We start from the raw sequence: 16,643 nt of genomic DNA, 5'->3' as shown, positions 1-16,643 counted from the left end.
CCGTGACAACCAAAGCAACATACAACGGGAACAACTATCTACTCGGTCGGTTGAACAAAGTACTCCAACACACGCCGACAACTAAAACGAAACCACTAATAACATTCACCACATCGCCAAGCACAATCTCCCAACGTCGAAACGGCTGCCGGTATACATGACTGAGCGCTGCCACGCTACTGTATCCTATTAGCTCTAATGCACAGAGATCAGCCACATCGTCAGCCTCCTCACTCAAACAACATCCACACTTAGCAACTCTACTTCGCAAGTAATTATGAACAGCTAACATCTCGATCAGAACAGTCTGACAACTCAACAGTCGAAGCTATGCTCCCAAACCTGACAACTCCACTCGATTTACGGAGTCCTGCTCCCACACCAAACTACAAACTTAATAGACGGGGTCCTAAAACGTAGAAACATACGCAAAGCATCGAAAGGTGATGTGAAGACTCGCCGAACACGAGAGCGCACCACCGTCGGCTGCCGCACCAACCGCACCAATGCAGGCCACCGGCTTCCGCAAACATCGCCGGCTAACACACCATCTCATCGCCACCGCCGGCCTCCGCCGTACTACCGGCCTCCGCGCCACGCGCACTGTGGCACCAGAACGTCGCGCCTCCCCACCGCCAGGCCACCGCACCTCCCCTGCGCTACCGCGCCACCGCGCACCCACAACGCCTCCACGCGCACAGCACCACCGAGCCGTCGTGCCTACACGCGCACTGCGCCACCAGACCACCGCGCCTCCACTGCGCCCATAGCGCCACCGCGCCTCCGGGCCGACAGGCCGACGCCGTGCGGGACCTGCTGCCGCCGCCGCGCGAGCCAGCCCAACGCAAAGAACTGATAACTCGCCGTGAAGATCCGGTCGTCACCAGCACCAGCCGGCGACCCGCACCACCATAGCGTGCCATCCACCACAGCGCACCATCCACCTCAGGTAGCAGCAAGATTCAGCAACCAGCATCAATGAGCCTGAGGTACGCGAGTAGGATATTGTTACGAGCGGCGCAGGCCGTGAGGGCCAGGCAGCCGGCGGCTAGGCCGATGCCTGACGGTGTGCGCCGTCGATGGTAGAAGCGGCTCACCGGCCGCAGGTTGGGCAGGTCTCCCGTGGCGGCGGTGGCCTGGCCGGAGTGTCGGCGAAGAAGGCGATCACGGCGGAGAAGTTGAGGAAGAGGAAGGCTCAGAAGGCCGAGAACGTGATGCACCTCGTGTGTTGGGGACCCAATTAGGCTATGTTTTTCTTCTCCAGTTTTGGCGTCAATTTGAGCAGAAACACTTCTACGACTTTTGTACGCGTCAAGTTTGAATGTTAACATGAGAGATGTAAAGTTCACATAACGAAGAACTTCCCCTAACACGATGCTCAACATTATATCTGCCTTGCTGAACTGAGAAAACTTTCTTGATGAACTGGAAAGTGGAGATACATGGGTAAATGTTTCTGGATTTTTGCACACTGCAACTCAGACTTTGAGCAATGGCTCCCATGTTGACTATTTACAAGGCTAATATTCTCTATCAGATTACGCGCGACTTCAAGATCCACTCTCGCAGAACCAGTCAGTTTAGACCATATTAAGCACGGAACGAAAGGGCGGCCTTGCAATCATCGTACTGTAAACCTCCACATGAACAGAGAAGATCACACACATCTCCAGCAAAATAGATGCACTGCCACTGCTGGAACTTTTTCTTTTTTGAAACTAGCTACAAGGAAATGGCCACGTAACCTCCGTAACCATCCCAAGAAAACCATTGCAAGAGCAAGTGCCAAGTAGTACATATGCGCATGAGAAAAATATTAATGGATCAACAGCACAAGCACGAGCCCAGAATGAATGAACAGTATCGATGTGTCCATGACTCCATGTTAGAGTGTAGACGATTCACATATTTACATCTAGTTCTCACCAGTCACCATACATCACACACAGCAGCTTACTGATGCTAGTTCTAAGTGTTGGGCCCCCAGACGGAGATGAACATGACGGTGCGCAGCGCCTGCTCCGCGCGCCTCCGCTTCTCCTCCTCCGCCTCCCTCCTCGCGGCCGCCGCGGCGCTCGTCCTGCCCGAGTCCACCGACCCGGGCGCCGGCGCCCTGCTCTTCGCCATCGACGACGACGAGGCCGACTGCGCCCTGTCCTTCGCCGACCTGGTCGTGGCGGTGCTCTCCCTCACGGCCCGCGCGCCCACACGGCTCATGTACCTCAGGCTCATCGCTTGCTCTTCCCCACACGAAATCACCAGGCTCCTCTCTTCTTTTGGGTTTGTTTGTGGATTGACCGCGAGCAGGAGGTGGCCCGGGTCTTATACAGATACAGCGTATTGGAAGCAGAGGAGAGGAAGGCGCCGCCATTACGCTGCCTGTCTCTGTTTCTGGTGGGCGCGCAAGGAGCGTGGTTTCGTTTAAACCGGGAAGGTTATCTGAAACCGCGGGTGCAGAGACGTCCAGAAGCTGTCATTTGCTGTCGCTTTTCTTTATCCTCACATCACACGTGACGTCGGCGGCGACGCGCTCTGCCTGTCGTGGCTCCGATCGATTACGTGACTGAAAATTGTTTTTTAAGGGAAACAGTAGGGGAATACAACGGTGGTAAATATATTAAAATATAAGGAAAAGGAAGGGAAACTGTACAGGAGAAAAAAGAAGAAAGGAGAAAGAACTAGCTCTAAACAATTGAAGAGAGTCAGGTAGAGATCAGAAGCCTTAGAGATACAGACATTCTGTTGGATTACAAGAACAAATCATGTACAAAGTATACCTTCCAACCACTAAAGGAAGGAGGAATCCTCTGAAAATGAACTTATTTCTTTATTTCCAAATATTTTAGGTCGCAATGATGAAAATCTCCATAAAGAAAGGATAATGAAGCTCTCTTTTTGCTTTAAGCAGAATTGAAAAGAATTGGAGGTGCTGGTCCCAGTTGATATTGATGGACCTCTAACATCTGAAAGCAAACAAGCAATCGAAGAACGAATGAGAAGTGGTATCTTCTATCCTACTATTGCAGATCACAACTATAGTCATTACCTTCAAATTTGAATCTTTTCCTCTTCAGAAGATTTCTTGTATTCAATCTGTCCATAAACAATAGCAAAGAAAGCACTCTTAACTTGTTACTGCATTTAGACATCCAAATCCATGTAAAGGTTGGATCCCACTGAAAGGAAGATTGTAAAACTTGTTTGCTTTGTAAAGGTTTGAACCCCAAATGTAATGCCACTCATATGTGAAATTGTGATACTTCTAAATGAAGTTCATTTTGCTATCAAAACTGATAATTCTTAGAATGCTTGCTCTGAGAGAGGAGTGTAGAAGTGATTTTGCACCGACATGTCTTGTCTGAAAGTTATAATAGACATATTTTCATTTTTAGCATAAGAGAAACGCCTTAGGAGTTGCTCTCTGATGATAGAAGAGTCCCATACATCATTCCAGAGCAAGACAATATCACCAATCCCCACATTGCAACAAGCAATACCCCTAAAGTGACTGAAATTGTTGCTTGCAAAGGTGCGAGCAAAAGATATTTCTGATCGAACACGGTAAACATATCAAATTTTACGTGGTGGATTTCCTCCGTTCGAAAAAGAGGCGGTGCTATTTTTTTCCACGGTGGGAACGCTTTTCATCCGTGGAGTGGTTCTTGATTCAAAAGTAATATTTGACTGGTAATCAGTGGACTAAATCATACAAGTATCCCTCGTTTTTATTCAGAATAGATAGGCTCAGGCTGAGAAACAGAGTCATGTGTGCTTCCGGGGCGATAAAAGAGTCTACACATGGCTGTTAAACTTGAAATTAACAGCATAAGCAGAGAAAGCATAAACGGGCAGTATCACTAACAGCAGTAGTGAACATCCTGAAATCTGAACTCAGAAAATAATAAAGGAGCAGTATCACTAACAGCAGCAGTGAACATTCTGAAATGAATCTGAACTCAGAAAATAATAAAGGGGCCGTATCACTAACAGCAGCAGTGAACATTCTGAAATGAATCTGAACTCAGAAAATAATAAAGGGGTAGTATCACTAACAGCAGCAGTGAACATTCTGAAATGAATCTGAACTCCCAACCATCTGGACAACTCGCAATAACGTAGAAGAAGCTGGACTAACTCAGCTAAGATGTGCGATGTCAACCTCGTCAGGGATCTTGAAGGTGGCCGCTGCCCCAAACTTCTTCCTCCCGTCTTCCCACTCGTCTTCGTCCTCCAAGCTGTTACTGTCATCGTCGTCATGGGGGTGGCACGGAGAGGAGGGGTCATTGATGCTCTTCGACTTGCACGGGTCGCTGGCCAGCATGGCCACCTGGCTATGGTGGGAGATCTCAATGACGACCGTGTCGTCCTCCTTGGGGAGAGGCTGCTTCCATGGTTCCCCATCGATCCTCATGAACGTGTGCTCGGCCGCTCTTTTGTGGAACTCGAAACGGATTCGGTGGGCCTGAAAGTAAAATGCCGTCAGCAATCTTGAATTTAGGTGCAGTGTACGAGATGTTGATAGAGCAGACTACTTCACCTGTGCTAGACGAGTTCCATGGCCATTAGGAGCCAGCAAGACGAGCCCATGCCAGGCATCACGGAAGCCGACAACCTCGATAAGGCCATCATCAACATAAGGTGCTGTCAGGTCTCTCTGCACATTGGCATGAAAACTTATCAATCTCTGCACATAGTAGGTCATCAGTACAACAATGGACTTTGTAATAGGTTTAAAGAAGGCAAACTCACGTCTTGTACTTTCCTCGTGCCAGGCGTTCCCCAAGGATTCAATCCTCCCGAGAAACTTGGCAAGTTGAGGCAGATGATTGATCGAATGCTGAAACAAGAGAGACCAACGTTTGTCAATTTTCATCATGTTTTGTAGTTTCATTGGTTACCAATAACCAGAAATCCAACTGCAGTTCAACTCAAGTAGAAGATTGGAAGGTGGCATATAGATTTCGAAGCAGCACCGATTTCATACGTACAAAACAAAAACTGATTGTACATGCATACTGCTGATAGTGCAAAGGCAACAATGATCTATTACCTGCGAGGAATCTTAAGCTCTTCCCATTGGCGACCAGGTCTTTTCATGATATTCACCTTTGCAAGTTGAGCGATGTTCCTGAAAGTGGAAGTTTTACAGGTCATATGCACATCTGAGGTCAAGGAACAAAGAGACTATTAAAGCTGATGGTGCAATTATAGGTGTTCCATCCGCAGATATAATTTCATCAATACTTTGATAGTCTAATACTGCACATGCTGACTGTGGAAAAGAAGGATTTTTTTTTTTTTACGCAAGTGGCAGGAGCTCTGCCTAATTAAATTAAGAAGGAGAAGAAACCGAATTACAAGAGTCCAAGATTACAAGAGAGTGATCAGCCATGTCACATACGGGAATGAAAAAACACAATATGGCGGCCAAACCACACGCCAAAAGAAGGATAATATGATCAAGATCAGAAGCATTATGGGCGCATTAGCGATGAAGTACCTTGAAGAAGGATGTCTTAGGGAAGCAGCAAACCATCCTTGTTTAAGTCCAAGTTTAGCATACGTACTCTGCATCAAAAAAATGCATGGCAGGAACAATTATACACTAAGCAGGTGGGGCTCACAAATCTGAATAGTCAATACAGAAATTGACAAAAGAGTTGTCTTCAAAACGAACACAAAATGCAAAATACCTGATTTGTTAGCTGGTTCTTGAACTTCTCTGGATTTCTCTTCCTTTCAGAGTGAAATTCATACGATACTTGTGCATCCATTCCTGCATTATATGTAAATCATGATGGTCAAGTTTATTAACTTTTTCCATTATTCAAATCAGGATATACTGAAGAATTACTAGACAAATAGCCTAAGATTTTTGATATTGGGACATCACAATTCTCTGTTATATTAATGGCATAAGTTCTGATATAAAGTTCCTGATTAGCGATGGTGAAAGTTTGCTTCTACTGTGTGGAAAACTAGCATGCACCACCAAACATTTTTTATGGAAACTGTTATGGTTTAAAGTGGTAGGTAGCGCTTATATGAAATAAACAGAGGAACTCTTACCCATGCTAAAGTAATTCCAAAACCCTCCACGGAATGTGTGGTAGCCCTCCTGGAAAAAAAAAATGAATGAGTAAATCCGCAACATATCTGGATTTTGGATTACCACTCGAAACTAGAGAGTGATTAGCTGTGGCTGCTTTTACCTTAGTAATCAAAAGAAGTAACTAAAAAAGGTAGCAGCTGAAAGATATTTCTTACCACATTGAGAGAGTCACAGTCTGATACACGCTGGAATGCATGCAATGAATGTGGCAGATCTAAGGGAGCGATAGGATCACATGGGCCTTCCTGTGGGATTCGCATCCTCATGATGATATGCCAACTGAAACAGAAAAATGCATCAAAATTGAGTGTCTTCTTTTGTGTGCTGAAGCGATGGACTTTTTCTAGTCAATAATCATGCTCTAAAATGAGTGGAACAAGAATTGGAAAACAGCAGAGAATACTTCATTGGATGAGATAAATGAAAGAATTGTCACGCTAAATTGCATTATTTAATCAGAACAGTAGGGACAGATTAACCTTTTATCTAAACAAGAATGATATAGACAAAAGCAAAGCTAATGCTATCTTTATATGTAAGCCAGTACCTATCAATATTCATTTCTCTTGCTCTTTTTACTTTCCCCAGGAATGATTTAACTGCCGCTTGGTCAGTAGCTGGATTCTTCTTTCCCTGTAGTCAAGTTAAATTTAATAATACTTCCAAAAGGTAAAACTTATTATAAAAACGTAATTCCTAGGTCTATTGAGAAGCAAGGTGTACAAAATCATGTTCACAGTATGCAGACCAGGTAAAGAGAACATGACCATGGAAGGGGCACATTACATAGGAACAACTTCCTACTACCAAGTTCAGAAAAAAAATCAAAATATTCTACATCAAAATAAAAAAAAAAGTTATGTTCCTTCGTAAGTTTGATGCTCAGGTATATCATTTTTTGTGAGGAAAAGAAAACGTGCATTTCTTGTTCCTAACCTTAATCATGCATGGAACAGTCAAACAAGAAAATTTTCTTGTATAGTCCTTCATTTGTACAGAAAACATGTTTTTCAAAACACAAAAAGCATGAAGCACATAGGGAGGTATCAGGTATTCATCACACATTAAGAGAATCTGTATGTTCATAGAAAATAACAGCCATTTGTGTACCCATCCAAATGAGAAGGGAAGGTTGTTTCCAGTTCCCAGAGGCACAGTAGCAACAGGAGGTGGCTGTGAAAGCTTAAGGTCGCTAACTACTCCGAGCAGCCAACTTGCTGTGCCATCACCACCAGCGACCTAATTCAAAGCTTGTTAGTTAATACAAGGACATATCCAACCAGAACTTCTTTATGTATGCACAACTTCATAAGTAGGTCACTCACAATTAGTCTTAGGCTCTTCTGAATTTGAAATGCAAGATTGTCACCATTAGACTTGAGCTTCTCAAAGTTGCAGTATAATCTGTGCAGAACCTTATCAGGAGCCTCTTCAGAGAGATCAAAAACCTATGAAAAATGAGTAGCTCCAACAATGAGAACAAGGTTTGAAGTGCTGCTCTAGTGCAAGAGAAAGCGCATTTTCAGTATTACAGACTTTCGAAACTGCTAGCCTATTTACCTGCGCTTCGTTGAGAAGTTCACGGTACGTTTTGATCAAACTGCTTCCCAGTTGGCCACCGCTTCTAGAGTTGATGAAGACTACCACAGGACAATATGGTGCATTATCAACAGTGACTTGTTCAGAGTCCGGCTTCAGTATGTAATCTGGGATGTAGTAGTCCGTCAGTGGCCCACATGAGTTGGGGCAGGAACCATTAGTGCCATCTGTATGTTGATCCATCCTGCCAAAGCATTTACGTGAGTAATTATGGTTGAAAATTTTCGTTTATGCACTTTACTAACGCCTTATCCCCCCTCCACTATGGAAAGTGGGAGCAGGAGAAGTGGAAAAATTTACAAAGTGCAGGCAGGTTAAAAATACTTCTAAAACTATATGATTTAACCATAGCCATCCCCATTACTAATTTACGTTATCTCAGTCATTCTCAAATAGAAACATGATGTCCACAGTTTATAAGATTCCGGTTGCAGTATCGATAATTATAAAAGGAATCTAAGCATTGGCTAACAGGAAATAGTTCTAGAAACCACAGAGAGCAGAGTTAAAAATATAAATGCCTATCCTCGCCATATCATTTACATATGTTCTCTTACAGTTCAGCATCTTGTCAATTCACATTACATGAGCGTTACTGTGCTAGAATCATGTAACAATAAACAAAAAGCAGGATAAAAGATGATAACGTTCACAAAAGACATGGCCGTTACAGAATAAAGTGCACATATTGATTCTTTCCCTAAATAATATTTTTCGGGAAGAAGCATGGAAGTAAAAAAAATTGCAAATCACAATGCCACCAGGTTTTCTTGGTAAAACAAAACAATGCCACATCGTTCCCGCAACGGAGAACAAAACTAACGGCATTAGACTGAAATTGTGCGCAAGATTCCCAGCCATGGACGGGAACCACCCTTCTTGGGCACCTCGCAAATGAAATCAGGGCATGCGGGGAGAGAGAGTCAACCACCGAACGCAGGCATGGACCGGGATCTTGCAGTGACGAGCAAGATCTTCCGATTACTAGAGATCATAATTCACATACAGCGGCGGAGAACAAGAAATCTCCAGGCAAGATCCCCTTGAAAAGAGAGATTAGAGGGATTTTACCTGCGGTCTCAAGAATTGGGGCGTTCCCCCGTGTCCTCCTGTGTGGATTCGGCTCCTGACTACAAGAATTCGGTGGTTTTGGGGTCTAGATGTTACTATGTTAGATTATTAATAGGGAGATAGTGGCGAGGACGATGAGGAACTAGCGGAGAAAGGGAAAGCTACCCCGTTCGAATTGCCTGTGTTCCATGGAGCATGACCTTAGCCTTTCGACTTTTCCAACTTTGTTTTCTTCTGTGCTAAGGTTTGGTTCACTGTCAGATCCGGTCCTGATATTTCGATGATTCAAGACGATGTTAAAAATAAAATTTTATTATTAAATATAAATCGTATATATCTAATTTTTTAGTTATTTTTAAATTAATATACACAGTATACATATTCATATAGGATCTCTACGTTTTGAGGTTCGGGGCAGCCGCCCCGCTCGTCTCCAGGGCCGGCCCTGTTCTCTACGAGTATAAAAACTTACTAAATTTTTTGACATTTTTTTACTAAGTTAAAGTTGATCATGCTATGGGCTTGTTTGGAATGTGGAATTTCAAGGAGATTAATCCAACTCATACAGAAACTAGAAAACAATTGTCATGTTCGAAACATTATTTTAGGAGTTGAGATGTCTATAGTATAAAAAGAAAAACTTTGTTAATTTAGAGATCACATTTATCCATCTAGGAGATTCAATGGTCCAAATCCATAGTTGTCATACCATTAAACCCGGTTAAAGCTAATAAATTATTTATTCAGTTCACAAACACAAACGGTATCAATTATTATCCGAACTTCTTTTGGAGTACGATAGGAAATGAGAGATATAACTCCTAATAATATTGTTTTATAGATTTCCTAGTTTTATGCCACGCAGATCCGACGTGTACGATGACTTCTATTTCATAGACAATGACTTAGCTTTTACTTAAAAAAACGTTTTAACCTAGCTTGTGTTGGCTATCATATATGCAAATGTGGAGTTGGGGACCAGATCATGCAACCTTTGTATAATATCATGTCCTATGCATTTTTATAGTTGCAAATAAGTATAGCTACCACATGTCAGTGCAACAAAATTATAATTTTTGAGTTAGGACAGCATAGTGCTTATGGCATCTCTAGTTTGAAATGCAGTTTTCAACTGCATGGTGTGATTTGCATGCTCTAATAAAATCCCCCCTTCCTTTTGGATTTCTAGCCATGCAGATAATTTTTTCCTACTCTGTTCATTCTAAAATTACTTTTTCTTGAACTTCTGAAAAGAAATATGTTTATTTTATTTGTCCAACTATGTTAAGTAAAGAAGATATTATTATTAGAGCATGAACAATGTTAGATGTTTATGACTAGATGATTAAGAAAAAAGAGAGTTAAACACCTACATAAAAAATTTAATTTCCGATACAAACGAATACTACAAATACTTAAATATAATTAACTATCTTATTAACACTAATATAAACATCAATATTCAAATAAAGCCCTCCCTTCTACGTGCCAAACTACCAACTCAACAACTCCTGCTCAAGTTGTCTCAAAAGAAAAGGAAAAAAAAATTACCGGTTGGTACAGGTTCTAACTCCAAAGTCCATCTACATAAATCCAAGTCCAGCGTCAGAGATTGCAGCCATCCACTCTCTGCTCTCTATGAACCACCAAACCCAAAAGAAAATTCGTGCTTTCAGACGCAACGACCAACCAAATCAACCACCGGGAGCCCATGGAAGTTATGGTCGCTATAGTAATACTCGACCAGGGTCACCATAGCTTTAAGATCATGCCCAAGGGAATCCCTTCACGGACAGATTCCCGTCGTGAAGGGATTTTCGTTCCCTTCAGCGCTTCCAACGGTTTCCCTTCACAGTTCTCTTCACGACGAGATTTTCAGGGTCATTCTCTTCAGGACGAGATTCTCTCTCCGTTCCCTTCGCGATTTTTCTCGAAGGGAAGCTGTTGGAGATGAGAGGAAATAAAGGGAATGAGAACGGGGAAGGAAATCGGGAAGGGAACGAAATGAAGGGAATATGGTTGGGATAGTCTAAGCATCGTTGCACGCTGCGTTCGAAAGAAAAGCATCGCCGATCCTCGGCGTCGCTGCACGTGATCTCGCAGATGACGCCGGAAGCTGGGGGAGAACAAGTGGATGGTTGGTGCCCGCGCCCACTTGGACTTGGGAATCTTGGGATCCAGACGCCGTGGAGGTGTGTGAAACGGGACAAACTGGCGACCATCCGTTCGTTCGTTCGACGCAGAAGACCTTCCGATTGGTCCTGGTGGTTGCCCGTTTCGTCGTCCTCGCGTTTGGATTTTCCGGTCAGTTTCTATTCTCCTCGTTGATACGGCGCCACGCGCCTGTAGTTTTGTACAAGTGTGCCGCGCCGTCCAATGGAGAGGGTGGCACGGCGAGGCGAAGCGACTGTGATGGCTCACGAACGCTTAGGCGCGTCAAACACCGGGAATCCGTCTCCGAAGGTTCGGAAATCGCATTTACTAAGCAGAGGAAACGAAACAGATTTTTTTTTTTTGGATTACAAGATGACACAAACACACTATTATAATATTATTGAAAGCACTCCAACACATGTGTAAATAGTGAGCACTAAAATTAAGAATTTGAATCTTATTGAGTAAAGTAGTACTCTCACGTTTCTTCGGTGGTTTCAAATTCTAATGGTACTCTGATTAGTACTATTGATAGCTCCAGAAAACCAAACAGATTAGCACTACTCTACTCCGACTGAATGATTCAAACTGAGTAAGGATAAAATACTTACACAGTTGACCGAGGAACGCCCCTGCTCAGATGTTTTTACGGGAACAGGGCAAACGACATTTGAAATGCAGGTTCGGATAAAGAAACTCTTACTCTTGGGTTCGGGCTTTGGAGTGCGTTCTCTGATCCGGCATGTCCATGTCATGTCACTGTCGCTGCAACCTTGTCATTTCGCAGTTTCACTGATACGATACGATTATTGATGACCTGAGAGAGAGGAAGAAGGAATAAGCCTATTTTTGACCCTTTAGCTTATCTGCTTATGCGTTTGTCTAATTATGCTCTCAACGGAGTATCGCCGCCGCCACACCACCCGAATACAGCTTCTAACGGGTTCAAGATGTAAATTGGGTCGGTTTTGATAGTTGGACGAAGAAGCATGCCGGGTTCATAGAATTTGACCTGGTCCTTTCACTGGAGGATAGACGGGTCCGATGTGCAGAGGGGTTCACCGTTCGTGGATCGCGGAAAGTGGACCCGGCCCATTACGATCCAGATCAAACTGGCCCACTAGAACAGCCGGATCTTGCCGGGCTGAGCCTTGCAACCCCGCGTCTTTGTACACCGGGCTTGGCCTGGAGTGCTCGGATTTTTCTTATTTTATATATTTTGATTTTTTATATTTATAAAATTATATAATTATTTTAAAATATTAAACATCTATACTACCGTCGCTCGCCAAAAGGAAGATAGCAATGTGTTGTCCTTTTAAAGATGATAGCAAAATATTATCTATCTAACGGACGATATATTAGGTGACCCACATCACAAAAATTAAAAATTAAATATTTCGAACTACATGGTATCTATACCAATATATTACCTACACTGTCGCTCGTTAAAAGAGTGTAATCCACTAAAAAGATATCGTTCGTTAGTTATACGTAGACGTTATATCGAATATAATATTTAATTTCTATTCTGTTATGACATAAGACTCTAATAATGCCTATCAATAACTAGATCTATAATATTTTAAAATATCCATGTATATAAATATTGAAAAATAAAAATATATAAATAAAAAAGCTCGGCGTGCTCGTGGGAAGGCGACGCGCCGGCGGGCGCCGTCCTACGACGCCGGTGGAGGCGGCGAGGACGACGACTTCGACTCCGAAACCGCCCGCCCGCGGCCTGGTGGAGAGTATAAGGCCGGCGGTGGTGGGGGCAGGAAGCGCCCAATCCTAAGCGCGATCACGTCGCCGCTCAAATCCTCCACTCCACAGATCTTCTCCGACCACTGGCCCGCCGGGAAGAGCAAAGGTACTATCGGTAAGACGGTTACTGCCTAATTCAACGCACCATTTGCGCGATATTATATCTCTAGAAATTAAACGCGCGTAACATCATACTTCTGGACTTTCTCTATGAAGAGTGGAGGCAATATAGGGATAGTTTGTTGAAATAGTTTCAGTTCCATCCTACTTGTATGCAGACAATATATTCAGGGTTAGCTATCAGGACATGCGAGTGTCTTCGCAGCAAAGAGCCAAAGAGTAACCCAGAATGCTGCAAAATATGCATTTGAAGTTTCAAAATCAGAAATGGCCATCCAGAATGAGCCATTGCCCATTGGGTCATCCCAGCTTACTTCTCGCTTGTTACTTTGTTGTCTATGTCCCTATCAAAATTTTCTCCTAACCCACTAAGGACATTGTTCACAAATATAGGTGGCCTTCTTTTCTTCTCTCAGAAGCTACGCGTTTGCGGGTGGCATGGACAGATATCAGCATTCCGCAATAGTCAAATCGTGATAAAATAAACAAATACTGAACTCTTTAGGAATCTGGTCTAAACCAAGATGTCAAACAAGAAAAATCCTATTCTAATAGCATCATGTTCTATCATCATATGAACAAACAGTTTTTAATCGTCTCTCACTATCTCATCTAGTTGACCAAATGCTTCTGCTGAAAATGGTGCATTAGCAACCCCTTGGCTTGCAAAAGGCATGCAATTTCCGGTTTGACGTGCATTCCTCTGCGCAAACCATAAAAGCCTGATCAATTGAGTATAATGCTACTAGCTTCTTGATTGGCATCATGCATTTCTGCGTGTTTGGTTTCCTGAAGAGGCACATCATAAAGCACATAGGTGATTCGATGTTTTCTGTCTTACTCTTACATGTATCTGAACTTCATTTTTCAACCTGTTCGTCTTGTCATGCATGCATGTGTTCAGTCTTCTTCCTCTTCCTTTTTCTTTATGGGAGTTCAGTCCAAAATTGAAAATGAATAATCTCATGTACGCTTATTTCCATCATTTTTTTCGTGAATCAGCATAATGTTCAGGCCATTCTATTGTTGAGTCTTTGAGACTTTCCAAATCTTGTTGCTCAGATTTTTTTTAAAGTTCCAGGTTGATATTTGATAAGACCTTTTCTTTATCAGCGTAATTCCCATGGCAGCAGATTTTGAGATGTAACTTTCATTGTTCAATTTGCATGAATAGCTAAGTAAGTTTGCTGAATTTTCAAAAGAAACGTAGGTTTGCTGAACTTTTCACCTAATTGCAGGCATAAGGAGGATACAAAAACCATTTGGGACTGCTGGAGAAGCTATATCAACCGCAGCTACAGATGAAAACATATGTGAAAATGATTCGGTGAAAGGAGCTATTCTGAGCTCACCATTAGTTGAGTTTAGCACTCTTTCTTCAGCGACGAACAATTTCAACGACAAACTTGGCGAAGGTGGATTTGGTCCAGTTTACAAGGTAAAGTATTGGATAATTCAAATATTTTATGTTTTATCCAACCGTGACATTATGGTTGAATGTTTAATTAATTATTGCCATCTTTGTGATGCGTTGAAGTAAATAGCTGGATAATCATAGTTTATACGTGATATTGCCTCCAGGGGATACTACCAGATGGCCAAGAGATTGCTATTAAGAAGCTATCTAACAGCTCTGGGCAGGGATTGGGAGAGTTCAAGAATGAGGTGATGGTGCTATCCAAGCTGCAACACCGGAACTTAGTTCGGCTTTTTGGTTGTTGTATTCATGGAGAAGAGAAGATGCTGTTGTATGAATATATGCCTAACAAGAGTCTTGACACATTTATTTTCGGTAAGTTTCAGTTTGTTCTTGCAGTTCTGACTATGAATATTTTACGTAGTAAGCGAGTAACTATTTTTAACACTTCAATGGTAAATTTATCAGATGAAAGCAAGAGACTTGTACTAGGTTGGAAATTGCGATACAAGATTGTTCAGGGAATTGGAAGAGGGTTACTGTACCTTCATCAGGATTCCAGGCTGAAAATTATTCATAGGGATCTCAAAGCAAGCAATATTCTGCTAGATGATGATTTCAACCCCAAGATATCTGACTTTGGCATGGCTAGAATTTTCGGTGAACACCAGCTTCAAGACCTTACTCGTCGAATTGTTGGAACCTAGTAATTCTCCTTTTCTCTTTGCTCATTACAGTATAGTTGAACAGGGAGTTCCATGATATAACTTAAATTATATTAATCTCATCATCTGCTTCTCTAAAGCTTGGTTTGGTGCTGCTCACTAATTGCATCTTCTTTAGACAAACTGCATCGTTAATGACCTTCAAATCTTACTACTTCATTCAGATCATAGCAAATTGATTCCCTTGCTAATTGACATTACATCACCTGACAACAAGCTAATGTGCTAAAATCTGTGGAACGCAGTGGCTACATCTCCCCGGAGTACGCAATGGAAGGCAAATTCTCTGAGAAATCTGACGTCTTTAGTTTCGGTGTGTTGATCCTAGAGATTGTGAGTGGCCGGAAGAACAGCTCTTTTGTTGATGACGAATGTTCAATGAACCTCTTGGGCTACGTAAGTTGGCACTGTCATCTCCACCTTATCATTCTTCTCGTCAAACAAGCTAATAATCACGAATTTCATGCTTGCCATCTCTAATTCACGACCTCCAATCCAGGCATGGACCCTGTGGAAGGAAGGCAGTGTCTCGGAGCTTATTGATCCACTGATGGGCACCACATACACTTACGACGAAGTCTGCAGATGCATTCAGGTGGGTCTCCTGTGTGTGCAGGAGTTACCATCTGACAGGCCAACCATGTCCCTAGTGCTCAGGATGCTCGGTGGTGATGTTACAATTCCTTCTCCAAAGCAAGCTGCATTTTTCGTTGGAAGGGTTCCAGCAGATGACAACGATACTGGATCAGGTAATCAGTTAACGTGCACGGATTTTCAGGGCAGATAGTCTCACTATTTCAGCCTGCTGAAGTTTCCTACTATATTGTATTTGTCCTTACATTGGATTGTTAAATCTGTAGTGTCTGTACTCTTCCTTCCTCTTGCTAAGTACATACGGAATACTTAGTTCAAGAGTTTGTATTTGGGGTATAGATTTACTTGTACCTCGTGAACTGTATTTGTATTTGGGAATTCTGATTGTATATGCATGTGTGAATGTTTTTAATCATACGAGATTCTTGTCATTTGATATCCTGCTGTTTTTGCGGGATCAACTGTGATGCTAGGGCCCTGGTACAGCTAATGAACTGTTCTGCTCTGCTCTTATCTTTCTCAATTCCAATGTCACGGCTAGCTGAATAAAATAAATAAATAAATAAAAGGCCAAGCCAAGCACTGGCGTCATTGTTGGTCTTACTTCCCTAAGTCTTACATTTTTGTAATTTATTCCATGGTTATACAAATGAGTGAAGTCAAAACATTGATGTACGCAAAAATAAATTGTAAAGTTGTATATGCCTTGGAAGAAAAGGCATTCAAGTACTGCCGCTCGCGCTTGAAGTTGCAGCACAGATAGTCAAAAATGAAATATATTTGCACCTGGACTGTAAATTTACTCGAAGGTTGGCTGTAATATGTGATAAATTCATAACTGTTGATGTAGGTTGTTATATCTCTTATAGACTGCAGAAAAACTATTTGCTAGGATTTACTACCTCTGTTCTCTTTTAGATCTCGTTTTAGCTTTTGACACATAGAACAAGGTTATAATAAATTCTTCCGTTCATGGCATATTTATCTCTTTTGATTTCTGTCACATTTAATCAATGACTTTTAAACCACCAATTCACAACACTTATTCATAAGCTCAATATTGTATACTAGCAATAATAAGATA

At 42.4% G+C, this 16,643-nt stretch overlaps 3 protein-coding genes across 3 annotated transcripts; 1 reads left to right on the top strand and 2 right to left on the bottom strand.

Moving 5' to 3' along the window:
• Window positions 1-1,797: 1,797 nt before the first annotated feature.
• LOC133887955 (uncharacterized) lies at window positions 1,798-2,408 on the bottom strand. Its single transcript, XM_062327996.1, has one exon. The coding sequence runs from the start codon at window positions 2,230-2,232 to the stop codon at window positions 1,969-1,971; it is 264 nt and encodes an 87-aa protein (XP_062183980.1). The 5' UTR covers window positions 2,233-2,408; the 3' UTR covers window positions 1,798-1,968.
• A 1,292-nt stretch (window positions 2,409-3,700) lies between these two features.
• On the bottom strand, window positions 3,701-9,018 carry LOC133887954 (diacylglycerol kinase 1). Its single transcript, XM_062327995.1, has 13 exons — window positions 8,783-9,018; window positions 7,673-7,895; window positions 7,438-7,560; window positions 7,223-7,351; window positions 6,660-6,745; window positions 6,268-6,391; window positions 6,070-6,118; window positions 5,694-5,776; window positions 5,501-5,568; window positions 5,051-5,128; window positions 4,750-4,837; window positions 4,538-4,654; window positions 3,701-4,462 (listed from the first exon to the last, which is right to left on the bottom strand). Exons 2-13 carry the CDS (start codon window positions 7,892-7,894, stop codon window positions 4,136-4,138), a joined length of 1,494 nt encoding a protein of 497 aa, XP_062183979.1. The 5' UTR covers window position 7,895; window positions 8,783-9,018; the 3' UTR covers window positions 3,701-4,135.
• Window positions 9,019-13,476: 4,458 nt separating this feature from the next.
• LOC133888691 (G-type lectin S-receptor-like serine/threonine-protein kinase At1g11410) lies at window positions 13,477-15,974 on the top strand. The gene is made up of 6 exons (XM_062329024.1): window positions 13,477-13,640; window positions 14,062-14,261; window positions 14,405-14,615; window positions 14,709-14,946; window positions 15,211-15,361; window positions 15,465-15,974. The coding sequence occupies exons 1-6, from the start codon at window positions 13,589-13,591 to the stop codon at window positions 15,750-15,752; spliced, it is 1,140 nt and encodes a 379-aa protein (XP_062185008.1). The 5' UTR covers window positions 13,477-13,588; the 3' UTR covers window positions 15,753-15,974.
• The last annotated feature ends 669 nt before the right edge of the window (window positions 15,975-16,643 follow it).

The sequence above is a fragment of the Phragmites australis genome, chromosome 13, assembly GCF_958298935.1.
Source record: "Phragmites australis chromosome 13, lpPhrAust1.1, whole genome shotgun sequence".
Classification (NCBI taxonomy): domain Eukaryota; kingdom Viridiplantae; phylum Streptophyta; class Magnoliopsida; order Poales; family Poaceae; genus Phragmites; species Phragmites australis.
Note: the sequence above shows the minus strand (reverse complement) of the source record. Positions and strands in the feature narration are given on the sequence as shown.

Coding starts and splice junctions, on each gene's coding strand:
- LOC133887955 (XM_062327996.1), bottom strand. CDS start 2,232: ATGAGCCTGAGGTACATGAGCCGTGTGGGCGCGCGGGCCGTGAGGGAG.
- LOC133887954 (XM_062327995.1), bottom strand. CDS start 7,894: ATGGATCAACATACAGATGGCACTAATGGTTCCTGCCCCAACTCATGT. Junction 4,838..5,050: donor GAGCTTAAGATTCCTCGCAG/GTAATAGATCAT, acceptor CTCTTGTTTCAG/CATTCGATCAATCATCTGCC. Junction 4,463..4,537: donor ATGGAACTCGTCTAGCACAG/GTGAAGTAGTCT, acceptor TTTTACTTTCAG/GCCCACCGAATCCGTTTCGA.
- LOC133888691 (XM_062329024.1), top strand. CDS start 13,589: ATGCATTTCTGCGTGTTTGGTTTCCTGAAGAGGCACATCATAAAGCAC. Junction 13,641..14,061: donor GCACATCATAAAGCACATAG/GTGATTCGATGT, acceptor ACCTAATTGCAG/GCATAAGGAGGATACAAAAA. Junction 14,262..14,404: donor GATTTGGTCCAGTTTACAAG/GTAAAGTATTGG, acceptor TATTGCCTCCAG/GGGATACTACCAGATGGCCA.